The sequence below is a fragment of the Lynx rufus genome, unplaced genomic scaffold (genome assembly GCF_022079265.1).
Source record: "Lynx rufus isolate CCGP_SWC_20201006 ecotype Redwood Valley unplaced genomic scaffold, mLynRuf1.p SCAF_2, whole genome shotgun sequence".
Taxonomy (NCBI): domain Eukaryota; kingdom Metazoa; phylum Chordata; class Mammalia; order Carnivora; family Felidae; genus Lynx; species Lynx rufus.
The window spans coordinates 59,212,921-59,235,208 of NW_025814834.1; the positions used below are offsets into that span (position 1 = coordinate 59,212,921).

The following is a 22,288-nucleotide window of genomic DNA, read 5'->3' on the forward strand; positions in this document are numbered from 1 at the left end:
GAGGAAATGACAATATGCGTTTGGCTGATCTCAGAATTGCTGTGGTCTGGTGACTGCTATGTGCCTCCCACCTGCCCATCCCCTTCTGAATGGAGGTATTTACTGTGCATATTCTGTCCCTTTTCCATCATTGTATTGTTGGATACATGTGGGGCAGATAATTTGTCTTTTTCATTCACAGATCTTTACAACCAAGGTGTTGTACCTGAGAGGCCACACCTATAGCAGTTCAAGTGCTCCTGGACTTTATTTAGCTGACAAGATCCTGGACTGTTTTTGTTTTTTTTTTTACATTTATTTATTTTTGAGAGACAGCGAGAGACAGAGCACAAGTCGGGGAGGGGCAGAGAGAGAAGGAGACACAGAATCCAAAGCAGGTTCCAGGCTCTGAGCTGTCAGCACAGAGCCCAACGTGGGGCTTGAACTCATAAACTGTGAGATCATGACCTGAGCCGAAGTCACACGCCCAACCGACTGAGCCACCCAGGCGCCCCCTGGACTTTTGACCTGATGCCATATTAATAGTATGAGACTTTTAGGGGTTTTGAGAAGGGGTGAATATATTTTGCACAGGGAAGGGATCTGAATTATTGTGGCCGGAGGGTGGATCATAGTGGCTAGTCTCCAAAGATTGTCTCCCTTAGGACTTTTTAAAAAAATTTTTTTTAATGTTTATTTATTCTTTGAGAGGGACAGGGAGACACAGAATCTGAAGCAGGCTCCAGGCTCTGAGCTGTCAGCACAGAGCCCAACGCAGGGCTTGATCTCACAAACCATGAGATCATGACCTGAGCCAAGGTCAGACGCTTAACGGACTGAGCCACCCAGGTGCCCCCACCTTAGTACTTCTTATAGGTGCTTGCCATTCTTCACATCAAGGGATGGGCTTATTTCCCATTCCTTGAATCCATACTGGCTCTGACCAATGAAATGTGGATAAAGTAACATTCTAGGTCTTGTGGACATAGACTCTCTAAGAGAGTTGGCAGCTTTTACTTCCTGTTGTTCCTGAAATGCTCTTTGAACGCCGCCACCATGCTGAGAGGTACCCAGAGCTACATGGTGAGGCCATGGAGAGAACTGAGGTGCCCTAGCCAACAACCCCAGCCAGGTAGCACCAAATGCTAGCCAAATGAGAGAGGCCACTAGCAATCCCAGTGCCTGCCTGATGTCATTTGAAGCAGAAAAACTACCCAGATAACCCACGGAAATACTACATTGTTGTGTTAAGCTGCTAAGTTTTGGTTGATTTGAAGACTGTCAGGGAAGGGAACCAATAATATCTGTAGAATATTCTCATCTTGTGCCAGGTAGCCTACTCGCTGCCCTATATACCATTTTTCTTAACTGTCGCAAAACCTTTGTGAAGAAGATGGTGGTGAGATCAGGATGCTGAGGCTGAGACAAATGAACTGATCAAAGGGACACAGCTAGTGAGCGGTAAGACACATTTCAAGTCTAGGTTATTTGGCTCTGATGCCTGCATTTTTTTTTTTCAGTATACCATGACATCAATATTTTATAATTAATAGGAAAACTTTAAGTTTAACATAGAGAAAAACATGACTTGTGATTTTAAAGAATATTATTCTAAAAAACCTTCATATTATGAAGCACCAGAAAGGTCTTATTTTATGTAGAATGCTAATATATAAATAGCCAAAGCTTTGCTTTATCATAGTCTCAGTAAATAGACTCTTATTGAACTTAATTTCTTCTCTTGGTATGTATTATTCAAATAACAGGATATATTTGTGGCTTGTATGATAATAAATTTCTATTATATCTCTGTGGAAAAATAAGTTGTTCCTGTTACTTATGGAATTCTTTGGTTGGCTTAATGCTGTCAAACAACCTGACAAAGATCTATTCGTTACATCATACTTTCTTTAAAGTTGATATTTGTGTCATAAATATAAAGTGCAACAGAAGACGGTTACATTTGATAGGCACAACGTTCCTGAGATTTTGAAGAAAAATAATGTGGACTAGAACGTTAACGTTAGGGGTACCTGGGTGGCTCAGTTGTTAAGCATCTGACTTCGGCTCAGGTCATGAATTCATGGTTTGTGAGTTCAAGTCCCACATCAGGTGAACGCGAGCCACGCATTGGGTGAATGTGAGCCTCTCTCTCTCTCTCTCTGCCCCTTTTGCTCACTTGTGCCCTCTCTCTCTCTCAAAAAAAAAAAAAAGAACACTAAGAAAAAAATCTTCAAACATCATGAGATATCTGAAAGCCCCATATGTAAGACAGAATCTGTGGTTAAAGAATAGTGACATTTCTATACTTTCCCAAGATAGCTCATTTCAATTTATTCACAAATGACTGGGGAGTTATATTTAGCTAGCAGTTCTATACAAAGGAGTCTTTTAGCACTTTCATTAGCAGTATAGTTTTATATAAATTTGAGCAATGGCTTTAAGCCAAATTGTTTCTTTTATTTGCTTATTCTAGACTTTCACAATTTCATAATCTGGCTTTTCTTAGGGTTATTTTTCTGGTTGGTAGGGACTTTACTACACTTTGATTGTGAACATAAACAGAAATATTGACAGAAATAGCAGTGGTGGGAAGTGTAGCAGGCAGGTTTCTTTAGGATCTTGTCTCTATCCACTGCCACCATGAAGCCTTGGCTATGCCCTAGCTGCCTGGTGACTCTAAGTGAAATGTTTTCTTGCATTTCTCTGAGACTTGCTTGCTCTGCATCTCATTTAACCTTGCTCAGTCTCTACAAGTTAGCCTAAGTGTTCCCGACTCCAGGAAACCCTCCAGTTATCGTCAGTCTTGGTGCCATATTGCATTTACCCACCTCCAGTATAGCCCTCAGTTAAACATTGACTCCTTTGTTTCTTTTCCCCATTATGCTATGGAGCCATTGAGGGAAGCAATTGCATTTTATCTGGTTTTATCTCCCTGTTCCTCAGTAGAGTACCTGGCACAGCATTAAAAAAAAAAAAAAAAAAATCTGGGGCGCCTGGGTGGCGCAGTCGGTTAAGCGTCCGACTTCAGCCAGGTCACGATCTCGCGGTCCGTGAGTTCGAGCCCTGCGTCAGACTCTGGGCTGATGGCTCAGAGCCTGGAGCCTGTTTCTGATTCTGTGTCTCCCTCTCTCTCTGCCCCTCCCCCCGTTCATGCTCTGTCTCTCTCTGTCCCCAAAATAAATAAACGTTGAAAAAAAAAAATTAAAAAAAAAAAATCAAACTGGGGCACCTGGGTGGCTTAGTCAGTTAAGCCGCTGACTCTTGAATCCGGCTCAGGTCATGATCTCACGGTTCATGAGTTCAAGCCTGACATGGGGCTCTGTGCTCACAGTGTGGAGCCTGCTTCAGATCCTCTGTCTACCTCTTTCTGCCCCCCCTTTCAAAAATAAATAAATGTTAAAAAATATTAAAGGGGTGCCTGGGTGGCTCAGTCAGTTGAGCATCTGACTTTGGCTCAGGTCATGATCTCACGGTTTGCGGGTTCGAGCCCCACGTCGGGCTCTGTGTTGACAGCTCAGAGCCTGGAGCTGTTTTGGATTCTCTGAAAATTTTTAAAACATTTTTAAAATCTTAAAAAAATTAAAAAAAAATCAAACCTTAGAAAGTCAGCTTCAAGGGAACCACAGAAAAATACTATTTTGTTTTCCTATTTTACTTTAAAAAAAGTTTTTGAAAAAAAAATTTTGACATTTATTTATTTTTGAGAGACACAGCGAGACAGACCACAAGCAGGGGAGAATTATTCACCATGATCAAGTGGGATTCATTCCTGGGTTGCAGGGCTGGTTCAACATTCGCAAATCAATCAATGTTATACATCACATTAATAAAAGAAAAGATAAGAACCATATGATCCTGTTAATCGATGCAGAAAAAGCATTTGACAAAATTCAGCATCCTTTCTTAATAAAAACCCTCGACAAAGTCAGGATAGAAGGAACATACTTAAACATCATAAAAGCCATTTATGAAAAGCCCACAGCTAATAGTATCCTCAATGGGGAAAAACTGAGAGCTTTCCCCCTGAGATCAGGAACACGACAGGCATGTCCGCTCTCACTGCTGTTGTTTAACAGTGTTGGAAGTGCTAGCATCAGCAATCAGACAACAAAAGGAAATCAAAGGCATCAAAATGGGCAAAGATGAAGTCAAGCTTTCACTTTTTGCAGATGACATGATATTATACATGGAAAATCCGATAGACTCCACCAAAAGTCTGCTAGAGCTGATAAATGAATTCAGCAAAGTCACAGGATACAAAATTAATGTACAGAAATCAGTTGCATTCTTATACACTAATAATGAAGCAACAGAAAGACAAATAAAGAAACTGATCCCATTCACAATTGCACCAAGAATCAAAAAATACCTAGGAATAAACCTAACCAAAGATGAAAAAGATCTGTAAAACTACAGAAAGCTTATGAAGGAAATTGAAGAAGATACAAAGAAATGGAAAAACATTCCGTGCTCATGGATTGGAAGAATAAATATTGTCAAAATCTCAATACTACCCAAAGCTATCTACACATTCAATGCAATCCCAATCAAAATTGCACCAGCATTCTTCTCGAAGCTAGAACAAGCAATCCTAAAATTTGTATGGAACCAAAAAAGACCCTGAATAGCCAAAGTAATATTGAAGAAGAGGGCCAAAGCGGGAAGCATCACAATCCCTGACTTTAGCCTCTACTACAAAGCTGTAGTCATCAAGAGAGCATGGTATTGGCACAAAAATAGACACATAGACCAATGGAATAGAATAGAGAGTCCAAAATTGGACCCACAAAAGTATGGCCAACTAATCTTTGACAAAGCAGGAAAGAATATCCAATGGAATAAAGACAGTCTCTTCAGCAAGTGGTGCTGGGAAAACTGGACAGCAACATGCAGAAGAATGAAATTGGACCACTTTCTTACAAAATAAACTCAAAATGGATAAAGGACCTGAATGTGAGACAGGAGACCATCAAAACCCTAGAGGAGAAAGCAGGAAAAAACCTCTCTGACCTCAGCCATGGCAATTTCTTACTTGACACATCTCTAAAGGGAAAGGAATTAAAAGTAAAAATGAACTATTGGGACCTCATGAAGATAAAAAGCATCTGCACAGCAAAGGAAACAATCAACAAAACTAAAAGGCAACCGATGGAATGGGAAAAGATATTTGCAAATGACATATCAGACAAAGGGCTAGTATCCAAAATCTATAAAGAAGTCACCAAACTCCACACCTGAGAAACAAATAATCCCATGAAGAAATGGGCAGAAGACATGAATAGACACTTCTCTAAAGAAGACATCCAGATGACCAACAAGCACATGAAAAGATGCTCAACGTCGCTCCTCATCAGGGAAATACAAATCAAAACCACAATGAGATACCACCTCACGCCAGTCAGAGTGGCTAAAATGAACAAATCAGGAGACTATAGATGCTGGAGAGGATGTGGAGAAACGGGAACCCTCTTGCACTGTTGGTGGGAATGCAAACTTGTGCAGCCTCTCTGGAAAACAGCATGGAGGTTCCTCAAAAAATTAAAAATAGATCTACCCTATGACCCAGAAACAGCACTGCTAGGAATTTACTCAAGGGATACAGGAGTGCTGATGCATAGGGGCACTTGTACCCCAATGTTTATAGCAGCACTTTCAACAATAGCCAAATTATGGAAAGAGCCTAAATGTCCATCAACTGATGAATGGATAAAGAAATTGTGGTTTATGTACACAATGGAATACTACGTGGCAATGCGAAAGAATGAAATCTGGCCTTTTGGTGCAACGTGGATGGAACTGGAGAGTGTTATGCTAAGTGAAATAAGTCATACAGAGAAAGACAGATACCGTATGTTTTCACTCTTATGTGGATCCTGAGAAACTTAACAGAAGACCATGGGGGAGGGGAAGGAAAAAAAAAAAGATTAGAGAGGGAGGGAGCCAAACCATAAGAGACTCTTAAAAACTGAGAATAAACTGAGGGTTTATGGGGGGGGGGTGGGAGGTAGCTGAAAGTGGGTGATGGGCATTGAGGAGGGCACCTGTTGGAATGAGCACTGGGTGTTGTATGGAAACCAATCTGACAACAGATTTTATATTAAAAAAAAATAATAAAACAAATAAAAAATTTTTTTTTGACATTTATTTATTTTTGAGAGACACAGAGAGACAGACCACAAGCAGGGGAGGGGCACAGAGAGAAAGGGAGACACAGAATCCGAAGCAGGCTCCAGGCTCTGTGCTGACAGGCTGACAGTGACAAGCCTGATGTGGGGTTCAAACCCTTGAACCGCAAGATCATGACCTGAGCTAAAGTTGGATACTTAACTGACTGAGCCACCGGGTGCTCCTAAAATTTTTTTTAATGTTTATTTACTTTTGAGAGAGAGAGAAAGAGAGAGACAGAGTGTGAGTGGGGGAGGGGCAGAGAGAGGGGGAGACACAGAACCTGAAGCAGGCTCCAGGCTCTGAGCTGTCAGCACAGAGCCCGATATGGAGCTCAAGCTCACAATGAGATTATGACCCGAGTGGAAGTCAGCCGCTTAACCAACTGAGCCACCCAGGGGCCCTTTTGCTTTCCAATCTCTCTCTCTTTTTTTTACCCTCCCCCCCCCCCCCCGCTTTCCTCTTTTAAACAGTGTTATTGAGAGACAGTCACTTCTTCGGGTTATTTGCACTATACATGACCACTCACGGTGGTTAGACTTCATACTCCTCCAGACTATCACATATAACACAAACAGTTGTGGTTTTTTTTTAACAATCTTTTTTTATAAGGACAGTTTTCAAGCACACTACAAAATATTCAACACTCTTAAAATTCTCAGAAGCCCTTTTTTCTATCATAGTATTCTCAAATTTAGCTGCATGAGAATCAGCTGGAGAGTTTGTTAAATCATAGATTGCTGGGTCTTCCTCTCAGAGTGTCTGATCCAGTCGGTCTGGGAGAGGTCCAAGAATTAGTATTCTAACAAGTTCCCCAATGCTGCTGTTGCTGCTGGTCTAGCAATTTCAAAACTGATCAGTATTTTGCCATATCTATCATTTATCCCTTCCTCCTTCCTCCCTTCTTCCTTCTCTTCTGTATTTTCTATAGGCAAATTTCTGACATTTCTCTCATTTCACCCTTAAATACTTCAATATGAGTCTAAAAAATAAAGACTTTTTATTTTACATATTATAATACTGTCACACCTAGGTTAATAACTCTTCCTTAATATCATCTAATTAATAATCACCAAATTGGGGTGCCTGGGTGGCTCAGTCAGTTGAGTGACCGACTTAGGCTCAGGTCATGATCTCACGGTTCTTGGGTTCCAGCCCCACATCGGGCTCTGTGCTGACAGCTCAGAGCCTGGAGCTTGCTTTGGATTCTGTGTCTCCTTCTCTCTCTGCCCCTCCCCCACTTACGCTCTCTCTCGCTCGCTCTCTCACTCTCTCTCAAAAATAAGTAAATGTAAAAACTAAAAAAATTTTAAAAATCACCAAAGTTTTCTGATTATCTTGAAAACACTCTTTTATGGTTTGTTTTCTCAAATCAGGATTCAAACAAGGTCAACACATTACATTTTGTTGTTGTGACTTTTAAATCGGTTTTTTTTTAGTTTTTAAAATATATTTATTTTTGAGAGAGTGCACGTGTGCAAATGGGGGAGGGGCAGAGAGGGAGAGAGAGAATCCCAGGCAGGCTCCACACTGTTAGTGCAGAACCCGATGGGGGGCTCAAACTCATGAATCATGAGATAATGACCTGAACCAAAGTCAGATGCTTAACTGACTGAGCCACCCAGGTGCCCCATGACTCTTAAATCTTTTCATCTAGAACGGTGTTCTCCCCCTTTATTATTTTCTCATGCCATTGACTTGACAAAATCAGATCAGTTATACTGTAGAATGTCCTACATTCTGGATTCGAATAATTGCTTCCTTGTAGTGTAATTGAACTTGTCTTCCTATCCATTGTAGTTCATGTTATTTGGAAGTTAAAACTGAGGTTCTCTTAGATTCGCTTTTAATTTGCTTAGCAAGAATATCTCATAGGCAATGTGGTATAAGTTATATTGCACCACGTCAGGAGTTGTATAATGCCTGGTTGTCTTACTTTTAGAGATGCTAAATTGACTGGTGGTAACTGTTTAATGTTTAAGTTGTAATGTGAACTATCAACTTTTCTCCTAAATAGTTTTATCATCCATTGATGAGCACTGCCTAAACCACAAAATAGTGGTTTTCTAATTGTATCATTCCTCTTACGTTTACTAACTTGATTTCTCTCTTCAAGTAGGGCTACTTAGTGGTTCTACAATACAGCTTGTATGGAACAGGCAAGATAAATTCTCTTTTCTTTTCCATGAATTTCTAATTTTCAAAGTAAGGACTTGGTGCCTGTCATAACTAAATTGTGTCCCCTGCCCTCTCAAATCCTATGTTGAAGTCCTAACCTCCGGTATCTGTATTTGGAGATAAGGCCTTTAAAGAGGTACTTAAGTTAAAATGAGCTCATTAGAATAGGCCCTAATCAATATGACCAGTGTACTTATAAGAAGAAAGTTAGACACAGACATGCACAGAGGGAAGATCATGTGAGGACACTGGGAGGAGGTGGTCAACTCCACGCCAAGGAGAGAGGCCTCAGAAGAAATCAACCTTGCCAACACCTTGATCTTGGATTTCTAGCTTCTAAAATTGTGAGGAAATTCTGTTGTTTAAGCCACCCAATTTGGGATACTCAGTAATGGCTGCCTTACCAAACTAACACACTACCCTAATTCTTTTTTTTTTTTAATTTTATTTTTTAAAATTTACATCCAAATTAGTTAGCATATAGTGAAACAATGATTTCAGGAGTAGATTCCTAATGCCCCTTACCCATTTAGTCCATCCTCCCTCCCACAACCCCTCCAGCAACCTTCAGTTTGTTCTCCATCTTTATGAGTCTCTTCTGTTTTGTCCCCCTCCCTGTTTTTATATTATTTTTGTTTCCCTTCCCTATGTTCATCTGTTTTGTCTCTTAAAGTCCTCATATGAGTGAAATCATATGATTTTTGTTTTTCTCTGACTGACTAATTTCACTTAGCATAATACCCTCCAGTTCCATCCAGGTAGTTGCAAATGTCAAGATTTCATTCTTTTTGATTGCCGAGTAATACTCCGTTGTATATATATACACCACATCTTCTTTATCCATTCATCCATCGATGGACATTTGGGCTCTTTCCATACTTTGGCTATTGTTGATAGTGCTGCTATAAACATGGGGGTGCATGTGTCCCTTCGAAACAGCACACCTGTATCCCGTGGATAAATGCCTAGTAGTGCAATTTCTGGGTCGTAGGGTTGTTCTATTTTTAGTTTTTTGAGGAACCTCCATACTGTTTTCTGTTTATTTTTTGAGAGAGAGAGATAGAGTGTGAGCAGGGGAGGGGCAGAGAGAGAGAAGACACAAATTGGAAGCAGGCACCAGGCTGAGCATTCGGCACAGAGCCTGATGCGGGGCTCGAACTCACGAACTGTGAGACCATGACCTGAGGTGAAGTCAGACGCTTAACCGACTGAGCCACCCAGGTGCCCCTACACTGCCCTACTTCTAATGGTGACCAGTGACTTGTGTATTTAATTAACTAGGTGATTAGTTTTCTTTTTCCTAACTCTGTGAACTCATGGATTTTATATATTCCATGTGTCTCAGTCAGGTGCAGTCATTTTTCCTGTTGGATGTTTAAATTGGTCTGTATTTGGCCAGAGGAAGCCCCAGAGGAAGCTGACTTTTGTATCATTTTGCTATGACCCCAACAGTCTTTGATAATTTCCTGCCTTCAAGTAGATGACATCCCAGGCTCATTTTGTACATTTCTGTTTCAGACCTGGGATCAGCTATCCTAAATATGGTGAAATCTGGGTGCTAAGGCTGTTTATTGCTACTGGGTTGTCATGGTTTCTAGGCTCTTTCAGACATTTCTTTCAGGAAATAAAAAATTATAGCGCTTTTACTTCTTTGCTTTACTTTTTTTTTTTAATAAGAGTATGATGATTTATTTTTTTAACAAATTTTTAACTGTTTATTTTTTATTTTTATTTTTTAAAGTGTTTATTTTTGAGAGAGAGACAGCGTGAACAGGGGAGGGGTGGAGAGAGAGACACACATACAGAATCCGAAGCAGGCTCCAGGCTATGAGCCGTCAGCACAGAGCCTGATGTGGGCTTGAACCCATAAACTGTGAGATCATGACCTGAGCCGAAGTCGGACACTTAACTGACTGAGCCACCCAGGTACCCCACTTTTTTGCTTTTCTATATGATGCATCTCCTACATGGAAAGTTTGGGATCCAAAAACATTAACATAATTATTTACTCTATAATACCCATAAAATAATTTCAAAAGTGAAATCACAAAAAATGTTTTACTACTCCTTAGGCTATCAAATGACATTTAAAATTTGACTTTCTAGGAATAAATGTAGTCAAAGTCTTGTGTTCTAAAAAAAAACCTTAAAATAATTCTTTTGTGTGGTTTTATCACCACTAACTTTGATATGTACTTAAGTTCATTTGTTTTAGAGTGGTCATCTTGGTAGTGTGTCAGGCAGTGTCCTTTGTTTACTTTAGAAGCATCGTTAGAAAATACTTTTCTTCAAGCTGTAATGCGAAGCGTGGTTAAAAGACAGTAGAAACGAGAAGAAACACAGTTCTGGGACTTCATCGTCCTACTTACGTGCATCGTTTAATAGTTGCACAGTGATTTCAGAGCAATTCATCTAGCATTCCCGGAATAAACTGTTCCCTGACACAACATCTTAATCATTGCCTCAATTTAGATAACCCTGGTCATGTCATGAATACTGAAGCCTTAATGTTTCCAGGGTCTTGTTTGTCCTTGAATACCAAAGCCCACTGATATACTGAATATGTTATCTGATACACACACATACACACACCTGTTTTTATCTGTAGTGTTAGACTGCCTCATTTACCATGTGAAAAACATATTTGAATGTTGTGGGGCAAGCATATTTAAATACAAAGCACAAGAACTCCGGAGTCAGATGGAATTGGTTTTATATAGCCTAATAGTCACTAACAATGAGACTGTAATAAAATTGCCTAACCTTTTACAGACTTGATGTCCTTGGCTGTAAAAGAGGTGTAGCAGTATATACTCATAGAGTTGGTAAAATGGGTCCCAAACGTAAAATGGCTGGCACAGTATCTGGCACACAAGAGGGGTTTGATAAGCATTTCATTCTCTCAACCTAAAAACCTCTGAAGACAAACAGAAGCAGTAGAAATCATCTGATCTTGAAGATGATCGTGAGTAGTGCTTCTTCCCTTGATACTTAGGTCATTTTAATCTAGCTCTACTTTAAAGGAGCAAGAACCTGAGCTATTATTTATTGCTTCAGTTGGCCAGCAGGAGAGCGGTGGCTAGCCTATTCAGGGGGTCTCCTACCAGCCGTCAGGATATCCCAAACAAAGGTAGTTTCTAGAGGGAGATTCCTCAATAATTTTCTTGAGTCACTCAAGAAAGCCTCCAAATTTCATCCCCCTCTTTGGAGATCTTTTACTCCTCTTAAAAAGGCGTATTCTCATGCAGAGTAAGATGAAGCACAAAACTCTTCATTGTGATTCTAAATTTCAACTTGGTAGTGAGACATCTTGCGGGAGCAATGCTTTTCTTAGGTTTGGTGCTCACTTTTTTTCCTTGTTAAAGGATCTTTTTTGTCATTTGGTAGTTAAAAAAGCAAGGGAAGACAATGTTCAACAGATTTTTACTCCAGCCAAAAAGTACTTTTCCTGAATCATTATAATAGCAACTTTTGAAGGGTTGCGACCCTATAGAGCACATGTTCTGAGGGATGTTAATGTGTATTATAAGGAAAAGTATGTACACATCTGGTAATGCTGGGTTAAAGAGACTTAATAGGTCTCTTTACAGCAGAACTTCTCAGAACCTTAAATATACTAACGTATAAGTCTCCAAAAGGGGGATGTCGTATGCAGCACTCCCTAAACTTACCTGATCCTAGATCCCTTGTTCCATAGAGCAGCTTGGAGGATCACTGTTCTACAGAACACACCCGGGGAAATAATGCCTTGTAATTTAAAATTACAGGCAAGAGGCATATTGGATCACTGTGCCCCTAACGTACATTAAAAGTTTTCAGGACTGTGTAAGTTCTTTGCTTTGGTTACTACAACCATTGTTTGGCTGTAAGAAATAGAAACACCTTGCAAACCAATGTGAACAGAAAACCAGAGGTCTTAGTAGAACACAGGGTTATCTCATACAGTCCAACGTCCAAAAACATCAGGGCTTTAGGAGGACTAGACTTGAACTAGAAAGTCAGCACTTGTGATCGAAGGACCACATGATTGATTACCTCCCCCTTTTCCTGCCTGCCCTGTCTTATTTTCCTTTCTTTTGAGGAGCTTTGTCTGTACCTGTCGAGAAAGTGTCTGACATGGCCCTGACTCTGTGTTCTTCAAGCAGTCAACAGTATTTATTGCTATGTCCTACGTCCAACTTCTCAAGAGAATCTTGATTGCCCAGCTTGGGTCTGGTTTTAATCAATCCTGTCCAGTCTACCGTGGCCGGAGGGTTCATGTGATACACACAGGAAGACTTAGGCCCACCCCTCTGTAGGGAGAGGAGAATGGATTTTTCTTAAAATGAGGGGGCTGTGGGATGAGTAGGCACCACCAAAGTGACATCAGTCATGACTTTTTTCTAAGAATCATCTTAGAAAGAAGGGCAGCTTTGGTTGCAGTATTTCATATATTGATAAGAACAAAGTGATTTAGAAAGAATGCTCTTCATAGAATCTACTTGTGAATGGGGTGCCTAGGTTGGCTCAGTCAGTTAAGTGTCCAAGTCTTGATTTAGGCTTGGGTCATCATGTCACGGTTCCTGAGTTCGAGCCCCAAGCCGGGCTCTGGACTGACAGTGTGGAGCCAGCTTCAGATTCTCCCTCTTTCCCTTTTTCTCTGCCTCTCCCCACCTCACATGCACGCACACGCGCGCTCTCTCTCTCTCTCTCAAAATAAATAAACTTAAAAAAAAAAAAAGGAAAGGTAATGATATTGAAAAAACATCTACTTGTGAATATTGTTGGGCATTATCACTCTTCATCAATATCTAATTTTTTCTACTTTGGGGTACAAGGATTCCCTGCCCCTTGAAATTGGATGTGGCCATGTGCCTTACATTGGCCAAGAAATGTCACTTTGATATTGGAAGGATTTAGAGACTGAGCAGCCTAGAAGTGCCATGACAACTCATGGGCCATTTAGTGGATCTCCAGGAGACTTCGTCTAAGAGAAATACTTGTATTCTGTTAAGACTCTAATTTTGGAGTTGTCTGTTACTATAATCCAGCCTATCCTGACTAGTACCCTATTCTTTTAAATGAACAACACAAGTTCAAAACTGTAATGAAGGGGAAATATTATGCAGAGCTCGTGTTAGTAGGAGAGGCTGTAAGTTCGGTAACCTAGGCCTATGTGCAACATTCCCCAATTTCCAGTTCAATTGATGAAACTCTTATGACACCCTTCGGTAAGTAATCTTCCCTTTCCATGACTAGAACATTAAGTGTCTTGTAAAGGTTAATAAAAATAGTATTTTCATAAGCTCTCATTTTATAAGACCATTACGTATTACTAGAAAATGATCAGTTTTCTTCGGTGCTTTCTTAGTGAACTAGGTGTGCCAACATTTATTACAGTTATGTACATTAGATTGGGTGACTACCAATGCCACTGACTTCTTTCAGAATTATCAGACAGTGCTCAAACTGTTACATTGAAAAAACGGCTCAGGAAATATAGTGGACATAACTGGTGTTCTTTTTTTTTTTTTTAATTTTTTTTTTTAACATTTATTTATTTTTGAGACAGAGAGAGACAGAGCATGAACAGGGGAGGGGCAGAGAGAGAGGGAGACACAGAATCAGAAGCAGGCTCCAGGCTCTGAGCCATCAGCCCAGAGCCCGACGGGGGGCTCGAACTCACGGACCGTGAGATTGTGACCTGAGCTGAAGTCGGACGCTTAACCGACTGAGCCACCCAGGCGCCCCACTGGTGTTCTTTTCTTATACAACCCTGGTTTTGCTCAGATATCTATCCATCTCCCACATAGCCATATGTCTGAGGAAGTTGATCTCTCTTCTAATGCCTAGGGTGGGCTGAATGGTCTAAAGGTAACTGCATTTCCTCTGCAAGTGTTTAGTTCAGGTATAGGCATAAACCCCAATTTTGCCCAGTGAAAGAAGACTGCTGGAGGGATTCTGACATGTTTCCTTTTTCAAAAAAATTTATTTGTTTTGAGAGAGAACGCACGAGCACGGGAGGAGTAGAGAGGGGGTATGGGGGAGAAAGAGAGTGAGAGCGAGCGAGAGGGAGAAAGCTAGAGAGCCCTCCAGCAGGGGAGGGGCAGAGAGAGAGTGAGAGAGAGAGAGAGAGAGAGAGAATCCTGAGTAGGCTCCTCGAGGTCACTGTAGAACCTGGTGTGGGGCTCCATCTCACAAACTGTGAGATCACAACCTGAGCCGAGATCAAGAGTTGGATGCCCAACTGACTGAGCCACCCAGGTGCCCCTGTTTCCTTTCTTCTAAGACAGGGCTATTAGAAGAGAATGCCTTCTCCCCCGTTCCCAAATATAGTCATTTCTGGGTGTGTTGCCTGGAACTGCTATAGCAGTCTTCTTCTTTAGCCTGGGGATGACAACTGAGGAAGCCCGTAGAAGACAGCCTTGATACGGAAAGAACCAAGAGCCTTGAATATAGTATTGAGCTACAGAATCTGTTAATCCTGAAGTTCTCTCTGGACTTTGCTACACAGTATAAATTGCCACTGAATCAGAATTTCTGTAACTTGTAACTAAAAGCATCCTAGGTAAGTACATTAGTAATATATACATCTTTTTAGATTGGCATATGCCTTTTTATGTTGCCTCTGGGAAAACAGTATGCAAATTTTCTTTCAAGAATCCCTAAATCTTCATCTATGGATTATGATAGAGATTAGATGACAAAACTCCAGTAGTTTCTGGGATGATAACTGGATTCTATATCTATTTATTTATTTATTTTATTTTAAAATTTCATTTATTTATTTAAAAAAAATTTTTTTTTTTAACGTTTATTTATTTTTGAGACAGAGAGAGACAGAGCATGAACGGGGGGAGGGGCAGAGAGAGAGGGAGACACAGAATCAGAAACAGGCTCCAGGCTCTGAGCCATCAGCCCAGAGCCTGACGCGGGGCTCGAACTCACGGACCGCGAGATCGTGACCTGGCTGAAGTCGGATGCTTAACCGACTGCGCCACCCAGGCGCCCCTCATTTATTTATTTTTAATTTTTTAAAACATGTATTCATTTTTGAGAGACAGAGTGCCAGTGGGGGAGGGGCAGAGAGAGAGGGAGACACAGAATCTGAAGCAGGCTCCAGGCCCTGAGCTGTCAGCACAGAGCCCGACGTGGGGCTCGAACTCACAGACCGCGAGATCATGACCTGAGCCGAAGTCGGACACTCAACCGACTGAACCACCCAGGCGCCCCTATTTATTTGTTTTAAAGTTTTATTTATTTAAGTAATCACCTACACCCAACATGGGGTTCCAACTCATGGTCCCGAGATCAAGAGTCACATGTTCTTTCGATTGAGTCAGCCAGGCACCCTGGACTGTTTAATTAGTCAGCATTCTTTTAAATACTACGAGTAATTCCAGAAGAGAGAACAGTTGATTCAACATAAGTTTTGCTTCACAGGTAACTTACGGTCCAGTTGCAAAAATTCAAAATCTTGCTCTGTTAAGTGGAATAATGAAAACTAAAAACCTGCTTCTTTGCTGATGCCTTGCAGTGTGTGTACTGTTTTTCATGAAACAGAGAAAGGGGATGATTAAGCACTGCCTGGTTCATAAGAAGTCCTGAAAGTAAGGACAATCAAGGTGGGTTACTACACATCTTCAAATTGTAATACAAGTACCTAGGCATCCTATAGATTTTTTTACCAGGTTCTTATATAGTTATTTGTATAATGACTTGTTTATCTAACAGATTGCAAACTCCTTGAGGGCAAAGAGCATATTTATTTTTTCTTCACTGCTTCAAAGCCTAGAGCAGTGGCATGGGGTAGGTATTTAAGAAAATAATTTTACTGGGGTGCCTGGGTGGCTCAGTCGGTTAAGCGGCCGACTTCGGCCCAGGTCATGATCTCCCGGTCCGTGAGTTTGAGCCCCGCGTCAGGCTCTGTGCTGACAGCTCAGAGCCTGGAGCCTGTTTCAGATTCTGTGTCTCCCTCTCTCTGACCCTCCCCCGTTCATGCTTTGTCTCTCTCTGTCTCAAAAATAAATAAACGCTAAAAAAAAAAAAATAAAAAAAATAATTTTATATGAACAACAAAAAATGAAGAATAGGATATTCTAAATATATGGGGACTATTTTCTGGACACTGGATATATGATAGAAGTTTAATGTAGAGAGAAAAATGTGATGTAGGTAACAGAGAAAAAATGCTACTTAATAACTGGATAGCATACCTTAAAAAATTGAGACATAGTTGACATATAACTATTTAAGTTTAAGGTGTACAAAGTGTTGATTTGATATACAAATATAATATGATTACTACCACAGCCCTAGCTAACACTTCTATCACCTCACACAATTATCATTTCTTTTTTATGAGAATATTTAAGATCTAGTCTTTTAGTAACTTTCAAGTATATAATATGGTATTAACTATAATCACAAGGCTGTGCATTAGATCCCCAGAACTTATCTTCTAACTGCAAGTTTGTACCCTTTGACCAAAACCTCCCCAATTCTCCCATTCCCTGGGGTACTTTCTTTTTTGCAAGTGGTTCTCTTCCCCCCTAAAGTTATTATCTTGTTTGTCTCACTGAGTCTTCATTTCTCATGTGGAATAGTAGATAGCCTGTGAGGATTTTTCCTGAGAACTACCTGTTTTAGTTGTAAAGGTCATTCATAGGGCTGTTTCCACTATATGACCTCTACCTACTTGGCCAAGGCTGACTGGGCCCTTGCTAGAACTTTACCTAAACTGGGCCAGTCAGATTCTCTATCTTGTTAATATGAATTGACCCCTAGTGACTGAGTTGGAAAAGGAGTCCTGTTATCAGGTAACTCAGCAGTAGCAAATGGCCTCTCCTGAAAGTCTGCTTAGCTCACTGAGATCTGTGTGACCTGCTTTGTCAAGACACTTTAAAGGTGGTCAAAAGTACAAGCAAGAAAGATGTAACTGCAAATAGAAAAACAGATGACTGACTCAAGGACTTGATAGTGTGAATTGAAGGGAATGGGTAGATGTGAGAGATACTGAGATTGAAAAAGTAGCTATATTTGGCTCAAAGACAGTGATAAGTTGAAGATGATTCTACTACTCCACGACTGGGGAACACTTTCAATTAGTAGTGGAGTGGCTGGTTGCTGGGCAGAGCAGGCTCTCTGGGATTTTTCAGCCTTTTAAGTAATGGTTCCTCTCTGTTTCCATAAGCAGCAGTGTGAAAACCAACTATAGAACCTCACCACTAAAACAGCAGTAAATGATTAGGAATTACTCTGCTAGGACTAGTCATAATTTTATACTGATGGTGGGTACAAAATGTGGGCTAGTTAGCTCCCCTCTGTTTCATAGCTAGAGTGTACTCAGATCCCTGTTTTATAAATGTATGGTTCAGGGGCACCTGGGTAGCTCAGTCAGTTAAGCGTCTGACTTCGGCTCAGGTCATGATCTCATGGTTTGTGGGTTCGAGCCCTGCATTGGGCTCTGTGCTGACAGCTCAGGGCCGGGAGCCTGCTTCAGGTTCTGTATCTCCTTCTCTCTTTGCCCCTCCCCTGCTCATGCTCTGTCTCTCAAAAATGAATAAACGTTAAAAACAAAAATTAAAAAATGCATGGTCCTGGCAACAAGGGAGCTAGATTGAGAGAATATAAACAGTGCATGTTTATGAATGATATTAAAAAAATCAAATCAAGTTGCCTGTGTCTTTGAGAATTCCAAATTTACAGAAGCAGCTTTTTAACCTACCTCAGTAGATCATTTTCATAGATCTATGAAAAACCTTAATGCTGGGGTTCCTGGGTGGCTCTGTGAATTAAATGTCTGACTTTGGCTCAGGTCATGCTCTCACGGTTTGTGAGTTCGAGCCCTGCCATCAGCTCTCTGCTGTAAGCACAAAGCTTGCTTTGGATCCTCTGTCCCCCTCTCTCTGTGCCCCTACCCCACTTGTTCTCTCTCAAAATAAATAAATAAACTTAAAAAAGATTAAAAAAACCGTAATGCAATTTTATTATAAATAATGGCTCAGTTGTTGCTTATAAGGAGTTTATATTAGAAAAAAATTTGGCTTAAAGGGAACAAATCTTTCAGTTAGATTGGGTCTGAAATCTGGCCTCTGTCATTTACTAGTTGTGTGACATCCAAATTACATTGCCTTTCTGATACTGTTCCCTCATCTATAAAATGGGGATAGCAACCAGTTCATATTTTTTCCCTTTATTATGAATATCTTTGCTTTTTTATTTTTCAGTAGTCTCTACAAGGGTCTCCAACTTACAACCCCCCCCCCCCAATCAAGAGTCACGTGCTCTACCACTGAGCCAGCCAGGCGCCCCATGAACTAGTCTCCTTGAAAGAAGCTTCTAGGGTCACAATTTTGGGAAAGGTATTACATTCATTGCAACAAATACTTGAAAGTTTACAGACGGAATTCCTTCTACAGATGGAGCTCATGGTGTAGTATGTGTGCGTGAGATCGGATGAAACCCTAATATTAACAATACCCTTTATGGACTACTTATGAGCCCTTCCTGTATGTGCCAGGTACTGTTGTTGTAAGCTTTACACATATCTCGTTTTATCCTCATAATAACCTCCTAAGGTGGGTCTCAATAGTCTCACTTTTATCAAAGAGGAAATTAAAGCTCAGAGAGGTTACTTTGTCCAGGGTCACAAGTAGTGGAATCCAGATGGGAACCTGTTTCCCAAATTCCAAAGCCCCTTGCTCATAACCATCCAGAGGAAAAGTAGGGGAAACTGGCTCTATTAAATGCATTCTTTGATCCAGTGCCTGTAAAACGCCTGGACAATAAAGTGATGAAGGAGTCCTTAGATCACAAGCTTCCCTTGGCCTTTTTTTTTTTTTCCCCCTTTAGTTAAGTTTATTTAACAGCTTCTCACCATTTGGGTTGACTCAAGAAAGTTATAAGAAAAGGATGGCAAGCTGGGGTCTTGGCCCCGGAGGACTCGGTTAGCAGCCAGGAGGTCCGCAAGTTTGGCACGGCTGCTCGCCAGACCTCGTGAGACCCGTCTCGGGGCGGGCGGTCTGGCCGAGGGCGCTTCGAGGTCCAGCGGGTGAAATGTGCGGCTGCAGGTCAACGAATGAGCGTGTGCGGCAACGCCGGGCGCGCTCCGGGAGGGAAGCAGAGACCTGGGTCCCAGGAGCTCCACGTGCTGAGAAGGCGGAAGACGCGCGCTCCCGGGGCCAGCGGAGCGGGAGGGGGGATGAGTTGGGGAGACAGTCAGACGGGATCCAGCTCCGGCTCCTCCTCCCGCCTGCTCTGGCGCCTGGCGACTCCTCCCACCCTGCTCCCGCCTCCCGGCTCGTCGGGCCAATGGACCGGGTGGGCAGGAGCGAGGGGCGGGGCGGGGCGCGCGATCTGCGCGCAGGTGCCGCCCGGCGCCCGGCCCGCCCGTTCCGCCGCCGCCGCCGCCGCCGCTGCTGCTACAGCCGCTACCGCCGTCGTGCGTGCTGCTCGGCGGAGGGGCCGGGCCTGCGCTTTCTCCTCCTTCCTTCCCTCCTCTCGCTGCCGGCAGTACCCGTCTACCCTGCCGCTGGGACCCCGTGTCATCGCCCGCCCCGAGCACGGTGAGTCCCTCAGCGAGCCCGCGGGTGCCCCCTCCGCCGAGTCTTCGGCGCCCCAGCTCGTGGCCCTGAGGCCGGTGTGAGGCCAGGGCCGGGTGGCCGGGTGGCCGGGATGGGCGAGGGCAGCGGGAAACGTGTGGTGTGTGGATGAATGAGGCGCTCTTGGACTAGGCCGCGCGTCCCGAGAGCGGCCCACGCCTCCGCCCGGCACACTGGGGAAAGCCTTCTTGAGAGGCCGGATGGCCAGTGGCCCAGTCCACGGGGGTAGATGTTGGGTGGAGGCCCGCTTTGGCTGGGCTGCCGGCCACCCCTCGGTAGGAGGCCAGAGGACTGGAGAGGCTCTGCTCTTGCAGAGGCCTGGGCTTTGAAGCTGGGAACAGGTGTGAGTTAAGACCCTGAGAAGGGAGGTCCCTGGCCCTAGGGGTCAGAGATCAAGAGGCTGGAATACCACTTGTGAGCAGGGCGTCAGTGTGGCCGCTGGAGGTTCAGCAGGCTCCAGAAGACAGGGACAGTTTTAGTTCCTAGTTTGTAGAACGTGAGGTTAGTAGTCCTCATGAGTTCAGCTTGCAGTAGTAAAGTGGGATTAATTCTGCACGGAGGAACTTGGAGCCAGATTAGCAGGGACCTAGAAAGTTTCAGTTTGTAAATAAAAAGAGTTAGTGGATTCATTTAGAACTAGAAATAACCAGAGCGTAGATTCTGGAGGTTGCTTATGAGGACCCTTGAGTCGTATCTACAGTGCCAAAGGTGGGAGAGACGTGGTCGCTAAGACTCTGATACTGGTGTGTGCTCATCCGTGTGAAAATGGTGCTTGTGGGGAAAATGGGAAGGAATGGGTTCCAGGTACGAGGAGTGGTTTGGGGAGAGGTGACTTGGTTGCAGGTTGTACTAGAATGGGTTTTCTTTGACTCTCTTTTCTCTATTCCTGCTTCTGAATGCTTTCATTCTTGTGACCTTATATCTGGTTAAGAAAGAAAGAATTTTGTGAACAATATGGATGGAAGATTGGCAGCTAAATTTTATTTTTGATTTATGGTGTCACATATTTTTAGATTAATCTTTCTGGGACTTCTCAGGAGTGACTGCTTTGACAACTGTCAGAATCAGACCTGTTTCTAGAACTTTTAAAATACTTTTTAAAAAATAAAGTGGATTTAGCTCTGTGTCAGTTTTGGATTGGTATATACAGTATGTTTTATTTTAAATCTGTTATTCAGTAATATCTTTTGTGTGATGAAATGTTTTTGGTTAATGGGGATAGTAAAAGATTTTGTTTATATATATGTTTTGACATTTCAGATGCCCCCCAAAAAGGGAGGTGATGGAATTAAACCACCCCCAATCATTGGAAGATTTGGAACCTCCTTGAAAATTGGTATTGTTGGATTGCCAAATGTTGGGTAGGTGAATGTTGTTGGGCTTTACTCTTGTTCATCTTGTAAATATTTTGGGTCTTGTTGTAGAAATGGGAACTTATGTGGTAATTAAAACTTAAATTGCAAAGAGGCTGGGAAGCTGGAATATTAATGTTGCAAAACAAGGTTTTCATTTGGATGTATTTTATTTTTGGCTTTCTATACAGATACTGTGTTCAAACTTGAATTACTTATGTTTGTTTCCCTACACTAGAAGAAGAAGCAATGAGAGTTGAAACATCAAGTTTTAGATCATCTCTGTTTGCTTGAAACACTGTTGGGAGACACTCAGTATTGAATTTAAGTGGAATTGAAGTAGTTTAAATTTGATTTTGATGCTTGCTGGTATGTAAGGTACCTACCTAGGCTGGCTGCCAGAGGCCATTATAGTAGGATAATTTAAGAAGTAGTTCTAAAAGCCCCACTATAAAGTTGATTAATTTTTACTGGAGAAAGAGGTAACAAGTTTGAGTTTAATATTGGAAGTTGCTAGATAAAAGGGTATCTATTATAAAGTGGCTAAATCTGAAAGTTACAGGAGCAAAACTTTGAGGTTTATAGTGTTTAAAGTTGAAACAAATCATTTATTTGCAAATAAGGCAGTGGTAGGAAATATATGTGGAGTTTGTCATATAACCTGTGCACATGCAATTTGAATTTTTTTTTAAGGTTTATTTATTTTTTGAGAGAGCACGTGTGGGGGAGGGGCAGAGAGAGAGGGAGTCACAGATTCCAAAGCAGACTCCAGGCTCTGAGCTGTCAGCACGGAACTCCACCACGGGGCTCAAACCCATGAACCGGGATCATGACCTGAGCCAAAGTCAGATGCCCAACCGACTGAGCTACTGAGGTACCCCTGGATGTTCAGTTTACTTTTTTCATTATTTGTCCTATTTTGTTTAATGTTTGTTTTGAGAGAGAGTGTGCGTGCGAGTGGGGGAGGGGGAGAGAGAGAGGGAGAGAGAGAATCCCAAGCAGGGTCTGTGCTGACAGCCCAGAGCGTGA

At 42.0% G+C, this 22,288-nt stretch overlaps 1 protein-coding gene across 1 annotated transcript in view; it reads left to right on the plus strand.

Annotated features, from left to right (window-relative positions):
* The first annotated feature begins 19,759 nt into the window (after positions 1-19,759).
* Positions 19,760-22,288, plus strand: part of OLA1 (Obg like ATPase 1) — a 174,639-nt gene continuing 172,110 nt past the window's right edge. Inside the window, exons 1-2 of the mRNA XM_047084860.1 lie at positions 19,760-19,871; positions 21,168-21,268. Coding sequence (XP_046940816.1) covers positions 21,168-21,268 — 101 coding nt within the window. The 5' untranslated portion in view covers positions 19,760-19,871. The remainder of the gene's footprint in view (positions 19,872-21,167; positions 21,269-22,288) is intronic.